The 14,095-nt window shown below is 43.5% G+C and overlaps 4 protein-coding genes across 4 annotated transcripts in view; 2 read left to right on the top strand and 2 right to left on the bottom strand.

Annotated features, from left to right (window-relative positions):
- The window catches only part of LOC133575712 (uncharacterized), a 9,021-nt gene extending 678 nt beyond the window's left edge, over positions 1-8,343 (bottom strand). Inside the window, exons 1-3 of the mRNA XM_061928498.1 lie at positions 7,958-8,343; positions 5,379-5,597; positions 1-836 (exon numbers count right to left, since the gene is read on the bottom strand). The exon at positions 1-836 is cut by the window's left edge and continues 678 nt beyond it. Coding sequence (XP_061784482.1) covers positions 1-836; positions 5,379-5,597; positions 7,958-8,081 — 1,179 coding nt within the window. The 5' untranslated portion in view covers positions 8,082-8,343. The remainder of the gene's footprint in view (positions 837-5,378; positions 5,598-7,957) is intronic.
- LOC133575749 (uncharacterized) overlaps positions 1-14,095 on the top strand; it is a 314,457-nt gene that overhangs the window by 87,765 nt on the left and 212,597 nt on the right. The window lies entirely within an intron of this gene.
- Positions 1-14,095, top strand: part of LOC133575685 (uncharacterized) — a 462,851-nt gene that overhangs the window by 271,690 nt on the left and 177,066 nt on the right. The window lies entirely within an intron of this gene.
- LOC133575760 (uncharacterized) overlaps positions 1-14,095 on the bottom strand; it is a 551,361-nt gene that overhangs the window by 502,974 nt on the left and 34,292 nt on the right. The gene's annotated exons all lie outside the window — the stretch shown is intronic.

The following is a 14,095-nucleotide window of genomic DNA, read 5'->3' as shown; positions in this document are numbered from 1 at the left end:
TCCCGTGTGTGTCCGCATGTGCTGCGTCAAGTAAGAGCTTCTCACAAAACCTTTTGCACAAACAGAACAACTATAAGGGGTTTCTCCTGTGTGTGTTCTGATGTGTGTATGCATATCAGTTTTGTTCGAGAATCTTTTGCCACACATTGAACAACTGAAAGGTTTTTCTCCTGTATGCGTTCTTACGTGTGTTTGCATATTTCGTTTGTTTGAGAATCTTTTACTGCAAACTGAACAACTGAAAGGTTTTTCTCCGGTGTGCGTTCTCATGTGTGTTTGCATATTACTTTTGTTAGAGAATAGTTTATCGCACACTGAACAACTGAAAGGTTTTTCTCCTGTGTGTTTTCTCATGCCTGACTGCATATCATCCTCGTCGGAGCATGTTCTACCAGGAACCGAACAATCCAAAGTTTTTTTTTTAGTGTGTGTTCTCATGTGTGATTCTATATTTACATTGACGTGTGACATTGTGTCGTCACTATCTGACAGTGGAGCTGAGAGGTTCTCTGCTTGTGATCCTCCACAGTGCTGAGTTGAGCTGCTGCTTGGAAGCTCCGCCTCTCTCTTCTCCTCACCTGGACTGTGATGAAGCTGTGAGGACTCAGGTGGTTTGTCTTCATGCTCTTCTATCTTCACAGTCACAACAGTCAGTGGAAACTTGGTGAGATCAGCCTCCTCCTGCCCAAGAAGACACTCTTCCTCCTGAGTGATCCAGAGTTCCTCCTCTTCCTCTTTAATGTCAAGGGGCTGTGGATCCTCCTGCTTCAAAGTGAAGCTCCCCTCCAGTGACTGAGCGAGAGGTTCTTCTTGACAACCAATCAGCTTCTGGACATCTGCAGGAGAAATACGTTTTATATTTATGCATCATCACCTGCTAAACCATGAAGATTCAATTCACACCCTATGAGCAAACAACTTTTTTGTGGACACCCTCAAGTTTAGCTAAGTTATGTGTGGGGGGAGATGTTGTCAGCGCTGCCTGCAGGAGCAAAGGTCACCGCCTCTGTCCATGGTGCTGAGGACAGAGCACCATCAGACGGGGGCGTGGCAGTGCTGACGGCGAGACACAGCTGGCAGGTGATTAGATTTCACCGGTGGTACGTGTTAATCTAATCATCTGTTGTCTTTAACAGTAAGCGGCCGGGAGCAGAGAGGATACGGACGTGACTGGGAGGTCACGTTCTGCCGGAGAGAAAAACTTTTGTTGAAACATTCTGATTAAAGGGGAACATTATCACCAGACCTATGTAAGCGTCAATATATACCTTGATGTTGCAGAAAAAAGACCATATATTTTTTAACCGATTTCCGAACTCTAAATGGGTGAATTTTGGCGAATTAAACGTCTTTCTATTATTCGCTCTCGGAGCGATGACGTCACATCGGGAAGCAATCCGCCATTTTCTCACTTTCGTCGGTGTGTTGTCGGAGGGTGTAACAACACGAACAGGGACGGATTCAAGTTGCACCAGTGGCCCAAAGATGCGAAAGTGGCAAGAAATTGGACGAAATTTGTTCAAAATACGAGGGTGTGGGGAAAGCCGACGAAATGGTCAGTCGTTTGTTCCGCACACTTTACCGACGAAAGCTATGCTACGACAGAGATGGCAAGAATGTGTGGATATCCTGCGACACTCAAAGCAGATGCATTTCCAACGATAAAGTCAAAGAAATCTGCCGCCAGACCCCCATTGAATCTGCCGGAGTGTGTGATTAATTCAGGGACAAAGAACCTCGGTAGGACGGCAAGCAATGGTGGCAGTTTGTTCCCGCAGACGAGCGAGCTAAACTCCCTGGATGTCTTGGCTCACACCGTCCCTTATGCCACCGAAGATGATCAAGAGAAGAATATCGACCCAAGCTTCCCTGGCCTGCTGACATCAACTCCAAAACTGGACAGATCAGCTTTCAGGAAAAGAGAGCGGATGAGGGTATGTCTACAGAATATATTAATTGATGAAAACTTTATTCATTACTCGCGGTTTTACGTAAATTATTATACATAAACTGTGTTTACCAATAATTTAGCTTAAAAACATTAATTTTTTTCAATCATTCGAGTACATTTGGGTAGTCTTGTGTAATGCAGTATTTTGTGTCTATTTAGGTATGGTTAACCTGAGTGCTGAAATCGTGGAAAAATATATGTTCTTAGCGCGCCTGAAATGGGCTGTCTGCACTCTCAAAGTGCATGTTGTTGCCAAATGTATTTCATATGCTGTAAACCTAGTTCATAGTTGTTAGTAATTATCAGACAGTGTTAAGCCGCTGAAATCCGAGTTTGAATCCGAGCTAATGTCGCTATACCTTGCTGTTCTACCCGCCATGTTTGTTTGTGTTGGCATCACTGTGTGACGTCACAGGAAAATGGACGGGTGTATATAACGATGGTTAAAATCAGGCACTTTGAAGCTTTTTTTAGGGATATTGCGTGATGGGTAAAATTTTGAAAAAAACTTCGAAAAATAAAATAAGCCACTGGGAACTGATTTTTACTGGTTTTAACCCTTCTGAAATTGTGATAATGTTCCCCTTTAAAACCTTGGCTCCTGTGCCACGTCTGACAGTGGGACTGCTTGGAAGCGACTTCCACAGTATGTTTTTCTTCTGATGTAAAATTTTTCTAACAATATTTTTTATGTGAACATTTTTTTTTTTTTTTAAAAGGCAAGTTACGTGTTAAAATAGTTGTGTTTTGGGAGAGCCAAGCACGGAATAAATTGATTTCAATTCATTTCTAAGGGCTGGGCTTACCCCAGACACAAGTGCTTTTGAGTTACAAGCGCAGTAGTGGAATGATCTGCGCTCGTAAGATGCGTTACCTCAATATTGTATACATGTTATTAGTAGGGACGTAACGTTAACAAATATGGATATTAACCACGGTAGATTAAAATGATCGAAAAACCATGACTTATAACTGCACCTTGATGAACTCAGACCGACAAGCAGTGACTCGTTCGGGCAGTCACTGTTAAAGTTAAAGTCCCAACGATAGTCACGCACACACTAGGTGTGGTGGAATTATCCTCTGCATTTGACCCATCCCCTTGTTCACCCCCTGGGAGATGAGGGGGGTAGTCTCGGGAATCATTTGGTGATTTAACCCCCAATTCCAACCCTTGATGCTGAGTGCCAAGCAGGGAGGCAATGGGAATACTGGAGAGGGCATGGGAGTATGCCTATCCAGTCTACATGTGCTTTGTAGATTTGGAGAAGGCGTCCCCCGGGAGATCCTGTGGGAGTACAGGGTGAGGGAAACCCTGCTGAGGGCTATCCAATCTGTACAACCAAAGCGAGAGTTGTGTCCGTGTGCTTGGATGTAGGTCGGATCCAGGGCTGCGCTCTGTCACCTATCCTGTTTGAGATTTTCCATAGACAGGATTTCTAGTCGTGACCATGGCGGAGAGGGTATATGTATCGGGGGGGCTAAAGGTTGCTTCACTGCTGTTTGCTGATGATGTGGTCCTGATGGCACCATCGGTTCGAGACCTTCAGCTCTCACTGGATCGGTTCGCAAACAAGTGTTCAGCAGCTGGAATGAGGATCAGCATCTCCAAATCTGAGGCCATTGATCTCAGCAGGAAACCGATGGTTTGTGCAGTCCAGGTAGACCGCGAGACTCTGTCCCAGTATCTTGGGGTCTTGTTCAAGAGTGAGGGAAAGATGGAGAAGGAAATCAGCCGGAGAATCGGAGCAACTGGGGCAGTATTGCAGTGTCTCTGCCACACTGTTGTGACGAAACGACAGCTGAGCCAGAAGGCAAAGCTCTCGGTCTACCGAGCTATCTACATTCCTACTCTCACCTATGGTCATGAAGTGTGGGTCATGACCGAAAGAATAAGATCGTGGATACAAGCGGCCGAAATGAGTTTCTTCAGAAGGGTGGCTGGCATCTCCCTTAGAGATAGGGTGAGAAGTTCAGTGACCCTAGAGAGACTCGGAGTAGAGCCACTGCTCCTTCGCAGGAAACCGATGGTTTGTACAGTCCAGGTAGACCGCGAGACTCTGTCCCAGGTGGAGGAGTTTAAGTATCTCGGGGTCTTGTTCACGGGTGAGGAAAAGATGGAGAAGGAAATCAGCCGGAGAATCGGAGCAACTGGGGCAGTATTGCAGTGTCTCTGCCGCACTGTTGTGACGAAACGAGAGCTGAGCCAGAAGGCAAAGCTCTCGGCCTACCGAGCTATCTACATTCCTACTCTCACCTATGGTCATGAAGTGTGGGTCATGACCGAAAGAATAAGATCGCGGATACAAGCGGCCGAAATGAGGTTCCTCAGAAGGGTGGCTGGCATCTCCCTTAGAGAGAGGGTGAGAAGTTCAGTCACCCTAGAGAGACTCGGAGTAGAGCCGCTGCTCCTTCGCTTGGAAAGGAGCCAGCTTAGGTGGTTCGGGTATCTCGTGCAGGTGCCTCACGAGCGTCTCCCTAGGGAGGTCCTCGCTGCACGTCCCACTGGGAGGAGAACCCGCTGCAGGCCAAGGACCAGATGGGGGGATTACATCTCTTCTCTGGCCTGGGAACGCTTCGGGATCCCCCAGGAGGAAGTTGCTAATGTTGCTCTGGAGAGGGAAGTCTGGGGGTCTCTGCTGGAGCTGTTGTCCCCGCGACCCAATTCCGGATAAGCGGTTGACCATGGATGGATGGATGCTGTTGATATAGCGCCTCTATAGTAGCACAACAGAGGGACATCAATCGCTGTGTTGAGCGATATCAATCGCTCTGGCTGGGGGCGGCACAAAATTAGATGGAGGCGGTCGCCACGCAATTTTGAACGCAAGAAAAACCCCTGAGTGTTGCTTCCCTTACACTGCTTTTGTGTCTATGCATGCGCTCCTTGCGTGTACGTGTGCACCACACACTGATAAGTGACAAGCATGACCACCAAACACATTCCTGGGACCGACGAGTAATTTGTATTTAATATAATTAGTCATTTAGAAAAACACAAACACTTAAAAAATATACATGTTCTGTTAAACCACTAAAGGTGACATTAGTTAGTTACCGACTTAGTGCCCTAGTGGTTAGAGTGTCCGCCCTGAGATCGGTAGGTTGTGGGTTAAAACCCCGGCTGAGTCATACCAAAGACTATAAAAATGGGACCCATTACCTCCCTGCTTGGCACTCATCATCATGGGTTGGAATTGGGGGTTAAATCACCAAAAATGATTCCCGGGCGCGGCCATCGCTGCTGCCCACTGCTCCCCTCACCTCCCAGGGGGTGATCAAGGGTGATGGGTCAAATGCAGAGAATAATTTCGCCACACTGTGTGCGTGACAATCATTGGTACTTTAACTTTAACTTTAGTTAGCCGGTGGTGTTTTTGTTACATTTTCTGTTTCACACATGTATTTGTGAAATGAATGTGCTTACCTGGACTGTGATGAAGCTGTGAGGACTCAGGTGGTTTGTCTTCATGCTCTTCAGTCTTCACAGAGACAACAGTCAGTGGAAACTTGGTGAGATCAGCCTCCTCCTGCCCTAGAAGACACTCTCCCTCCTGAGTGGTCCACACTTCCTCCTTTTCCTCTTTAATGTGGGGGGTCTGTGGATCCTCCTCTTCCTCTTTAATGTGGGGGGCCTGCTGGACATCTGTTGGGTAAATAAGTAAATAAGAGAGAGTAGAAATAGTATTCGACTGCCAACCAAAACCAAACGACGTGAGCACATTACCCTTGTACTGGCTTCCCTTCACTGGCTCCCAGTTACTTTTAGAGCTCATTTTAAAATGTTACTTATAGTTTTTAAATGCCTACACCAAGAAGCCCCGCCCTATCGTATTGAGCTGCTGCAGCCTTATTGTCCCAGCAGGACTCTGAGGTCTTCAGACCAGCTCCTCCTTGCTGTCCCAAAAACTAGGCTAAAAACAAGAGAAGATAGAGCCTTTTCAGTGGCAGGGCCCAGACTATGGAACAACCTTATTAGGTCCTCACAGTCTCTGAGGCAATTGAAATCTGGGCTAAAAACATATTTTTACTCCCTGCCATTCAAATCCAGTTAGACAGGATATCTTGATTGATCCTTTTTTATTTCTTTATGACATTTTAGTATTTTAAGTGATCTATTCTGCACTTCCTTGAAGGTATATTTTACTATATTTGACTTCCTCACAGACAGACCCCAGTCTGTGAGAGTGGGCAACAACAACACCTCCAGTGCCATCTCCCTGAGCACTGGTTTCCCCCCAGGGCTGGGTCCTGAGTCCGCTGCTGTTCACATTGATGACCCATGACTGCTGCACCAGGTCCACTACTAACCACATTGTGAAGTATGCGTACGACACAACAGTAGTGGGCCTCATCCGTGACAACAATGACATGGACGACAGGGAGGAGGTGAAACATCTGGTCGACTGGTGCAGAACCAACAACCTGGTCCTGAACGTCGACAAGACCAAGGAGGCACCAGTCCAACCACGCTCCACTCTTCATCAACGGCACAGCAGTGGAGATCGTAAGCAGCACCAAGTTCCTGGTTGTGCAGATAACTGACAATATAACCTGGTCCCTACACTCCGGAGCTCTTGTAAAAAGAGCTCAGCAGCGCATGCAGTTTTTGCGTGGGATGAAAAGAGCACAGCTCCCTCCCCCCATTTTCACCCCATTCTACAGAGGCACTATAGAGAGCCTACTGACCAACTGCATCTCTGTATGGACTGGAAGTCTCTCCAGAGAGTGGTGAGGACGGCAGAAAAGATCATCAGGACTCCTCTTCCTCCTATCCAGGAGATGGCAAAAAGCCGCTGCCTGACCAGGGCTCAGAAAATCTGCAAAGACTCCTCCCACCCCCACCAAGGACTGTTTTCACTGCTGGACTCTAGAAAAAGGTTCCGCAGCCTCCGAAGCAGAACCTCCAGGTTCTGTAACAGCTTCTTCCCTCAAGCCGTAAGACTCTTGAACGCATCATAATTAAATTATCCCCTCAACCCCCCCCAAAATGGATTAACTCGCTGGAGTAAAAAAGACAATACAACGTGGACGCATGTGAAAAAGTGTAATATATTTATCTGTACAGTAATCTATTTATTTATTTAAATATATGTATTTATTATATATATATATATATATATATATATATATTATATATTATTTATATTTATTTATTTATTTATACATGCACCTTATTGCTTTTTTATCCTGCACTACCATGAGCTTATAACGAAATTTCGTTGTTATCTGTGCTGTAAAGTTCAAATTTGAATGACAATAAAAAAGGAAGTCAGTCAGTCAGGAATATGTACTGTACGGTGCAATCTACTAATACAAGTCTCAATCAATCAATCAATCAATCAATGTTACACGTGCCAGCAACTTGAGGGTTCCAGGTTCGATCCCCGCTCCCGCCATCCTAGTCACTGCCGTTGTGTCCTTGGGCAAGACGCTTTACCCACCTGCTCCCAGTGCCACCCACACTGCTTTAAATGTAACTTAGATATTGGCTTTCACTATGTAAAGTGCTTTGAGTCACTAGAGAAAAATCACTATATAAATATAATTAGGGACGGCATGGCGAAGTTGGTAGAGTGGCCGTGCCAGCAATCGGAGTGTTGCTGGTTACTGGGGTTCAATCCCCACCTTCTACCATCCTAGTCACGTCCGTTGTGTCCTTGGGCAAGACACTTCACCCTTGCTCCTGATGGGTGCTGGTTAGCGCCTTGCATGGCAGCTCCCGCCATCAGTGTGTGAATGTGTGTGTGAATGGGTGAATGTGGTAATACTGTCAAAGCGCTTTGAGTACCTTGAAGGTAGAAAAGCGCTATACAAGTATAACCCATTTATCATTTATTTATAATTCACTTCACTTCACATCATAAATATTGTGTGTCTGAAAGGGTCTCGTTTTCGTGAACAAAACAAAGCAGTGCACCATCCTCACAAGACAATATATTGAAGAATAGTGTTAATAATGAAATATAAAGTTAGTAAAGATGTGAGAGTAAGAAGTCAACAAACCTGTTCTGTGTAACACAACTTGATGTTTCTTGAAAACAGCGTCCAGTAGTTGATGTTGTCGCTCCTTCTCCTCTTTTGTAAGGCAAAGTTCCTCCTCGTACTTTGCTATCGTCCTTTCGCACATTTTCACACAATCACAACACTTTACACTCACATTTGATCTCTACTTAGCGATGTGTTGATAACGTCCGCGTCTCTTTGTTAGCAGCTAACAAGCTAACTCGCAAGCTTGCTTGCTAGAGGAGCTTTAAAGCACTCAGACTAATATTTTCGGATGCAAAAAAAAACCCTTTCAAATGTACATTATAGTAAAGTACGGATTGCGATGGAAACAGAACGTCAATACGCCACAATAATGTCTTCTCCGTCGAACGCCATCTTGTTATTTCCTCGTCTTGTTTGTTTAGATCACGCGCGGTGTTGTCAAATCTCGCGAGAGAAACTAGCGGTAGTTTGCAGCCGCGGCTTGAACGGTTTTGATTGACAGGTTGATAGCGCGACCTCCTGTACTGTAGAATGTAGTATGGACCATAGGACAGGACGAAGACCTCCTGTACTGTAGAATGTAGTATGGACCATAGGACAGGACGAAGACCTCCTGTACTGTAGAATGTAGTATGGACCATAGGACAGGACGAAGACCTCCTGTACTGTAGAATGTAGTATGGACCATAGGACAGGACGAAGAAGCCCCGTTAAGAAGCCTAAGATGCTCTACTAGTCTGCTGGAAATCGAAGGAAGAACGATGACAAAGCAAAATGGCGTTTGACGGAAAAGGCCTAAACGTGGCCATTATTGTTTCTCTATTTGTATTTAGTGCATACATGTACGCATATATGTCGTGTAGTAGATGAAACATTGTTAGTCATTGTTTGTATCCGGATACATTAGTCTGAGCGCACTTTATCAAGTCTTGTGCTAGTTAGCTTAGATTGCTAGTTAGCTTAGCTTGTTAGCTGCTAACAAAGAGACGCGGACGTTATCAACACATCGCTAAGTAGAGATCAAATGTGAGTGTAAAGTGTTGTGATTGTGGGAAAATGTGCGAAAGGACGATAGCAAAGTATGAGGAGGAACTTTGTCCAACAAAAGAGGAGAAGGAGCGACAACATCAACTACTGGACGCTGTTTTCAAGACACATCAAGTTGTGTTACACAGAACAGGTTTGTTGACTTCTTACTCTCACATCTTTACTAACTTTATATTTCATTAGTAACACTTCTCTTCAATATATGGTCAATAGGAAGATGGTTTGTCTTGTGGGGATGATGCAACGCTTTGATTTAAAGGGGAACATTATCACAATTTCAGAATGGTTAAAACCATTAAAAATCAGTTCCCAGTGGCTTATTTTATTTTTCGAAGTTTTTTTCAAAATTTTACCCATCACGCAATATCCCTAAAAAAAGCTTCAAAGTGCCTGATTTTAACCATCGTTATATACACTCGTCCATTTTCCTGTGACGTCACATAGTGAAGCCAACACAAACAAACATGGCGCATAGAACAGCAAGCTATAGCAACATTAGCTCAGATTCAGACTCAGATTTCAGCGGCTTAAGCGATTCAACAGATTACGCATGTATTGAAACGGATGGTTGTAGTGTGGAGGCAGGTAGCGAAAACGAAATTGAAGAAGAAACTGAAGCTATTGAGCCATATCGGTTTGAACCGTATGCAAGCGAAACCGACGAAAACGACACGACAGCCAGCGACACGGGAGAAAGCGAGGACGAATTCGGCGATCGCCTTCTAACCAACGATTGGTATGTGTTTGTTTGGCATTAAAGGTTTATGTCATGATCGTTACCCGGATCATGGCATGATTTATGTTGGTTATGTTTCTGCTTTTGTCTGTTTCCGGGGTGCACACTCTTTCCCTGTTTACTGTTGGTTACCATGGGCACTGATTCTCCTCACCTGTCTTAGTTTTGGCAATTAGTGTTTCCACCAGGTGTTTTGGCTAATCACTCCCCTTTATAGTTTCCTGTCACCCAGCAGTAAGTGCTGGGTCAATGTTTGCTTTATGCAACATTTACGTTCCCCGGGTTTTCGCCTCGTTGTAGTAAGTTTGTGCACGCTAGCATTCCTTGTTTATCACCATTGGTGACATTTTGGTTTTTGTTTAGCTCCACGCTTGCTAGCGTCCTCAGTTTTGTATTTTTGTCCTGCCTTTTATTTATTAAAAATACTTAATCTTACCTGTACGCCGCTCCTGCTTGTCTTCTGCCTTGGAGGGAACACGACAATCTCAGCCATGCGCCCAAGACGTAACAGTTTACAGCATATGAAATACATTTGGCAACAACATGCACTTTGAGAGTGCAGACAGCCCAATTTTCATCAATTAATATATTCTGTAGACATACCCTCATCCGCTCTCTTTTCCTGGGTGTCTGGCGGCAGATTTCTTTGACTTTATCGTTGGAAATGCATTTGCTTTGAGTGTCGCAGGATATCCACACATTCTTGCCATCTCTGTCGTAGCATAGCTTTCGTCTGTAAAGTGTGCGGAACAAACGTCCAATTTCTTGCCACTTTTGCATCTTTGGGCCACTGGTGCAACTTGAATCCGTCCCTGTTCGTGTTGTTACACCATCCGACAACACACCGACGAGGCATGATGTCTCCAAGGTACGGAAAACAGTCGAAAAAACGGAAAATAACAGAGCTGATTTGACTCTGTGTTTGTAGGGGTTGGAGAAAATGGCGGATTGCTTCCCGATGTGACGTCACGTTGTGACGTCATCGCTCCGAGAGCGAATAATAGAAAGGCGTTTAATTCGCCAAAATTCACCCATTTAGAGTTCGGAAATCGGTTAAAAAAAATATATGGTCTTTTTTCTGCAACATCAAGGTATATATTGACGTTTACATAGGTCTGGTGATAATGTTCCCCTTTAAGATTCTTCATGAAAACGAGACAGTTTGAGGTTGATGTTCCTCTCAGTTTGTAACAATGTGTGATTGATTGATTGAAGGAGTTATGAGAAGTTTGCATAAGAAAGGGTACACTTTCATCACGGTACACATTCACTGCTACAAGAAAGCCTGAGCTTGTTTCAGTTGAAATATGTTTATAACTCACACAGAAAGTAGCATTTTAAAGACCAAAATACCGCAAGAAAATGTATTTTTTTAAAAAAAGCAAAAGTCTTAGTCTATTTCCAGTTACGAGTAGCCGCAACCTGTAATGTCTTTTCAAAGCGATTTTGAAGGTAGTAAGGGATTTACACTCCTTTATGACTATTGATAGGGAGTTCCACATTTTGGTGGTATAGCAGGCAAACAAATTAGAATCTTTTTTGGAGTGAAATCTGGGTTGAATATGATTTGTACAACTACCTCTGGTGTTATAATGGTGAATATATTTTGGAAGTATCTAGACAGGTGAATGGGTATTTTGGTGGTATGGTGTATCTTGTACACCAGACCAACTGCAAGAAGATGTACTCTGTCGGCTACCAAGAGCCTCCCCACGTTAAGGAAATGGTTGGTGGTAAGTTGAAGCCGAGATGGACGGTTGAGTAGAAGCCCAGTAGAAGCCCAATCATTTTGTTTTGGGCTGTCTGGAGTTTGTTTTTCAGGGCTTTTAAGGCATCACGGTACCAAACATGAACTCCGTAGTCAAAAAGTAGGGTTAAGTGAGCGCTTACTTTCGAGTCTTAAGTGTGTTTCTACCCACCAACGGGGCGATCCTACTACCGGTATGTAAGAACAGAATTCGTCGGTTGAGTCTTTGACTACTTTAGTAGTAATTTTTTCACTGGACGGATTAGCATCTACGATGCAGCCAAGATAGGTAATCTCATTTTTGTTTGTTATATTATTGTCACCCACTTTGATTGTGAAGTTATTTACTTTTCTGAGGTTAGGAATTGACCCCAAAACCTGTGTACTTGCAAGTATCTGTGTTCCAGTCCCTAAGAAGATGTAAACCTGTATCAACATGTTTACACAAAACTCACACAGTCACCAAATACATTTTATGCTGTAATCAAATCTAATAATGTCACTTCCTCATTCTGACTTACATGCATCAATAAGTGAAAATAAACAATTATTTACAATAACCAAAGTAGTCAATTTATTAAATATTTATGTATTTATTTATAATATGCATGTATTAAAAGAACATAAAGCTGACTGACTTTCCGTCAGCGTGTCGAAAATTATCTCCAATTCCTAAAGAGGAATTGTTGATGGAGGTACTCCATAAAACACCACATAATAAAACATGTTTTGGTAACAAAATGACCACAAAAAAGAATTTTGCATGATGCCAAAAAACACATTAAGTGAATTTGGACTTAAGATTTTTTATTTCCATTATATTGAAGTTATTGTAATGACTATGTCATTAAAATATTATGGTTAAGTTTAGAGATAAACTTGAACGGCGTGGCGCGATTGGGAGAGTGGCCGTGCCAGTAACCTGAAGATTCCTGGTTCGATCCCCAGCTTCTACCAACCGAGTCACGTCCGTTGTGTCCTTGAGCTAGACACTTCACATTTGCTCCTGATGGGTCGTGGTTAGCGCCTTGCATGGCAGCTCCCGCCATCAGTGTGTGAATGGGTGAATGTGGAAATAGTGTCAAAGTGCTTTGAGTACCTTTGTTAGATAAATGATGTATATATTATCACACTAACTTTAGTATGCTTAAAGTCTGTTGCTTTAGTTATTAGCTATTGTGCTCAAGTTAGACTTTTCTAATCTATGCAAGGACAAAACTTCTTGTCTGAGGGGTGGCCTTAGCCACAGATGTTATCTTTGTTTTAGCCCGCTAACAGCCAAGGACTTCAAGGACCTCAACGATGATAAGATGACAACACGCAGACGAAGCAGAGACTTCAAGGACCTCAACGAAGATAAGATGACAGCACGCAGACGAAGCGGGGACAAGGCGAAATCACAAGGCCCCCAGCACATTCCGTCACGTACTGTGCGTCCTGCACCTGCTTTGCATAATATATGTGACCACTCCTTTTAGAGGTGGCCTCAGTGATGTTGGCTATGGAACTCTGAATAAAAAGAGGGATGCGGGAGCTGAACCTTAGAGCGTAGGGCGAGACTGTGACTAAGTGTGCCGGGCCATGCGTTCTCCTCATGAGCTAAATTTAACTCTGTCTCTGCATGATTCCTTGCTTCTTGTCTGATTAATACATGTCATCAGTGTTTGAACCTGACAACCTTGAATGTAGAAAAGCGCTATACAGGTATTAACCTTTTACCATTTTCCATTTAGATAAAGTTTAGGTGTCATAGACCGTATACAGAATAAAATATTTACACACTTTACATCAGTGAGTGTAAAGTTAAGAATGCCTCAATCAATGCTGCCTCGTACTTATAAAAACTTTTCAAATTTCCCCCCATGCAATGTCCAAGTCTATTTTTGTACTCACTGTACCACTTATGAATTAATTTTAGAAAAAAAGGAGGTATTTCCCATGTTTTTATTGGTTGTAAAGCTACACACTTTTAACACAACACATGAAAGAACACAATGTCATTGTGTTAACAGTGTCAGTCAAAAACTATTTCTATTCTCTCTTAATCGTAATTACTTATTTACCCAACAGACGTCCAGCAGCCCCCCCACATTAAAGAGGAAGAGGAGGAATGTTGGATCACTCAGGAGGAAGAGTGTCTTCTAGGGCAGGAGGAGGCTGATCTCACCAAGTTGCCACTGACTGTTGTCTCTGTGAAGACTGAAGAGCATGAAGACAAACCACCTGAGTCCTCACAGCTTCATCACAGTACAAGTAAGCACATATCATTTTATTCTCAGGGCATTCAATCCATCACAACTGGACTGTTCACTTTGTCTTAGAAGACGTTTGTCTTCTCATCCAAGTAGGCTTCATCACTTCATGCTCATGGACTTAAGGTCTTAAATCTAATCATTGGTATTTAGAGGGGAACTGCACTTTTTGGGAGAATTTTTTCTATCATTCTCAATCATTATAAAAGACATGACAATGGAAATATTAAAAAAAAATTATATTCTAACTCAATGTAAATAAAAGTCCACTTGCAATGTAGCAAACGAGAGGTCCTCTATAACCATCCAAAAAGCGCCAACAATACTCCATTTGCATTTCGTGGCTTGAATACCAACCAAGTATTAGTGAT

The sequence above is a fragment of the Nerophis lumbriciformis genome, linkage group LG33 (assembly GCF_033978685.3).
Source record: "Nerophis lumbriciformis linkage group LG33, RoL_Nlum_v2.1, whole genome shotgun sequence".
NCBI lineage: Eukaryota > Metazoa > Chordata > Actinopteri > Syngnathiformes > Syngnathidae > Nerophis > Nerophis lumbriciformis.
Note: the sequence above shows the minus strand (reverse complement) of the source record. Positions and strands in the feature narration are given on the sequence as shown.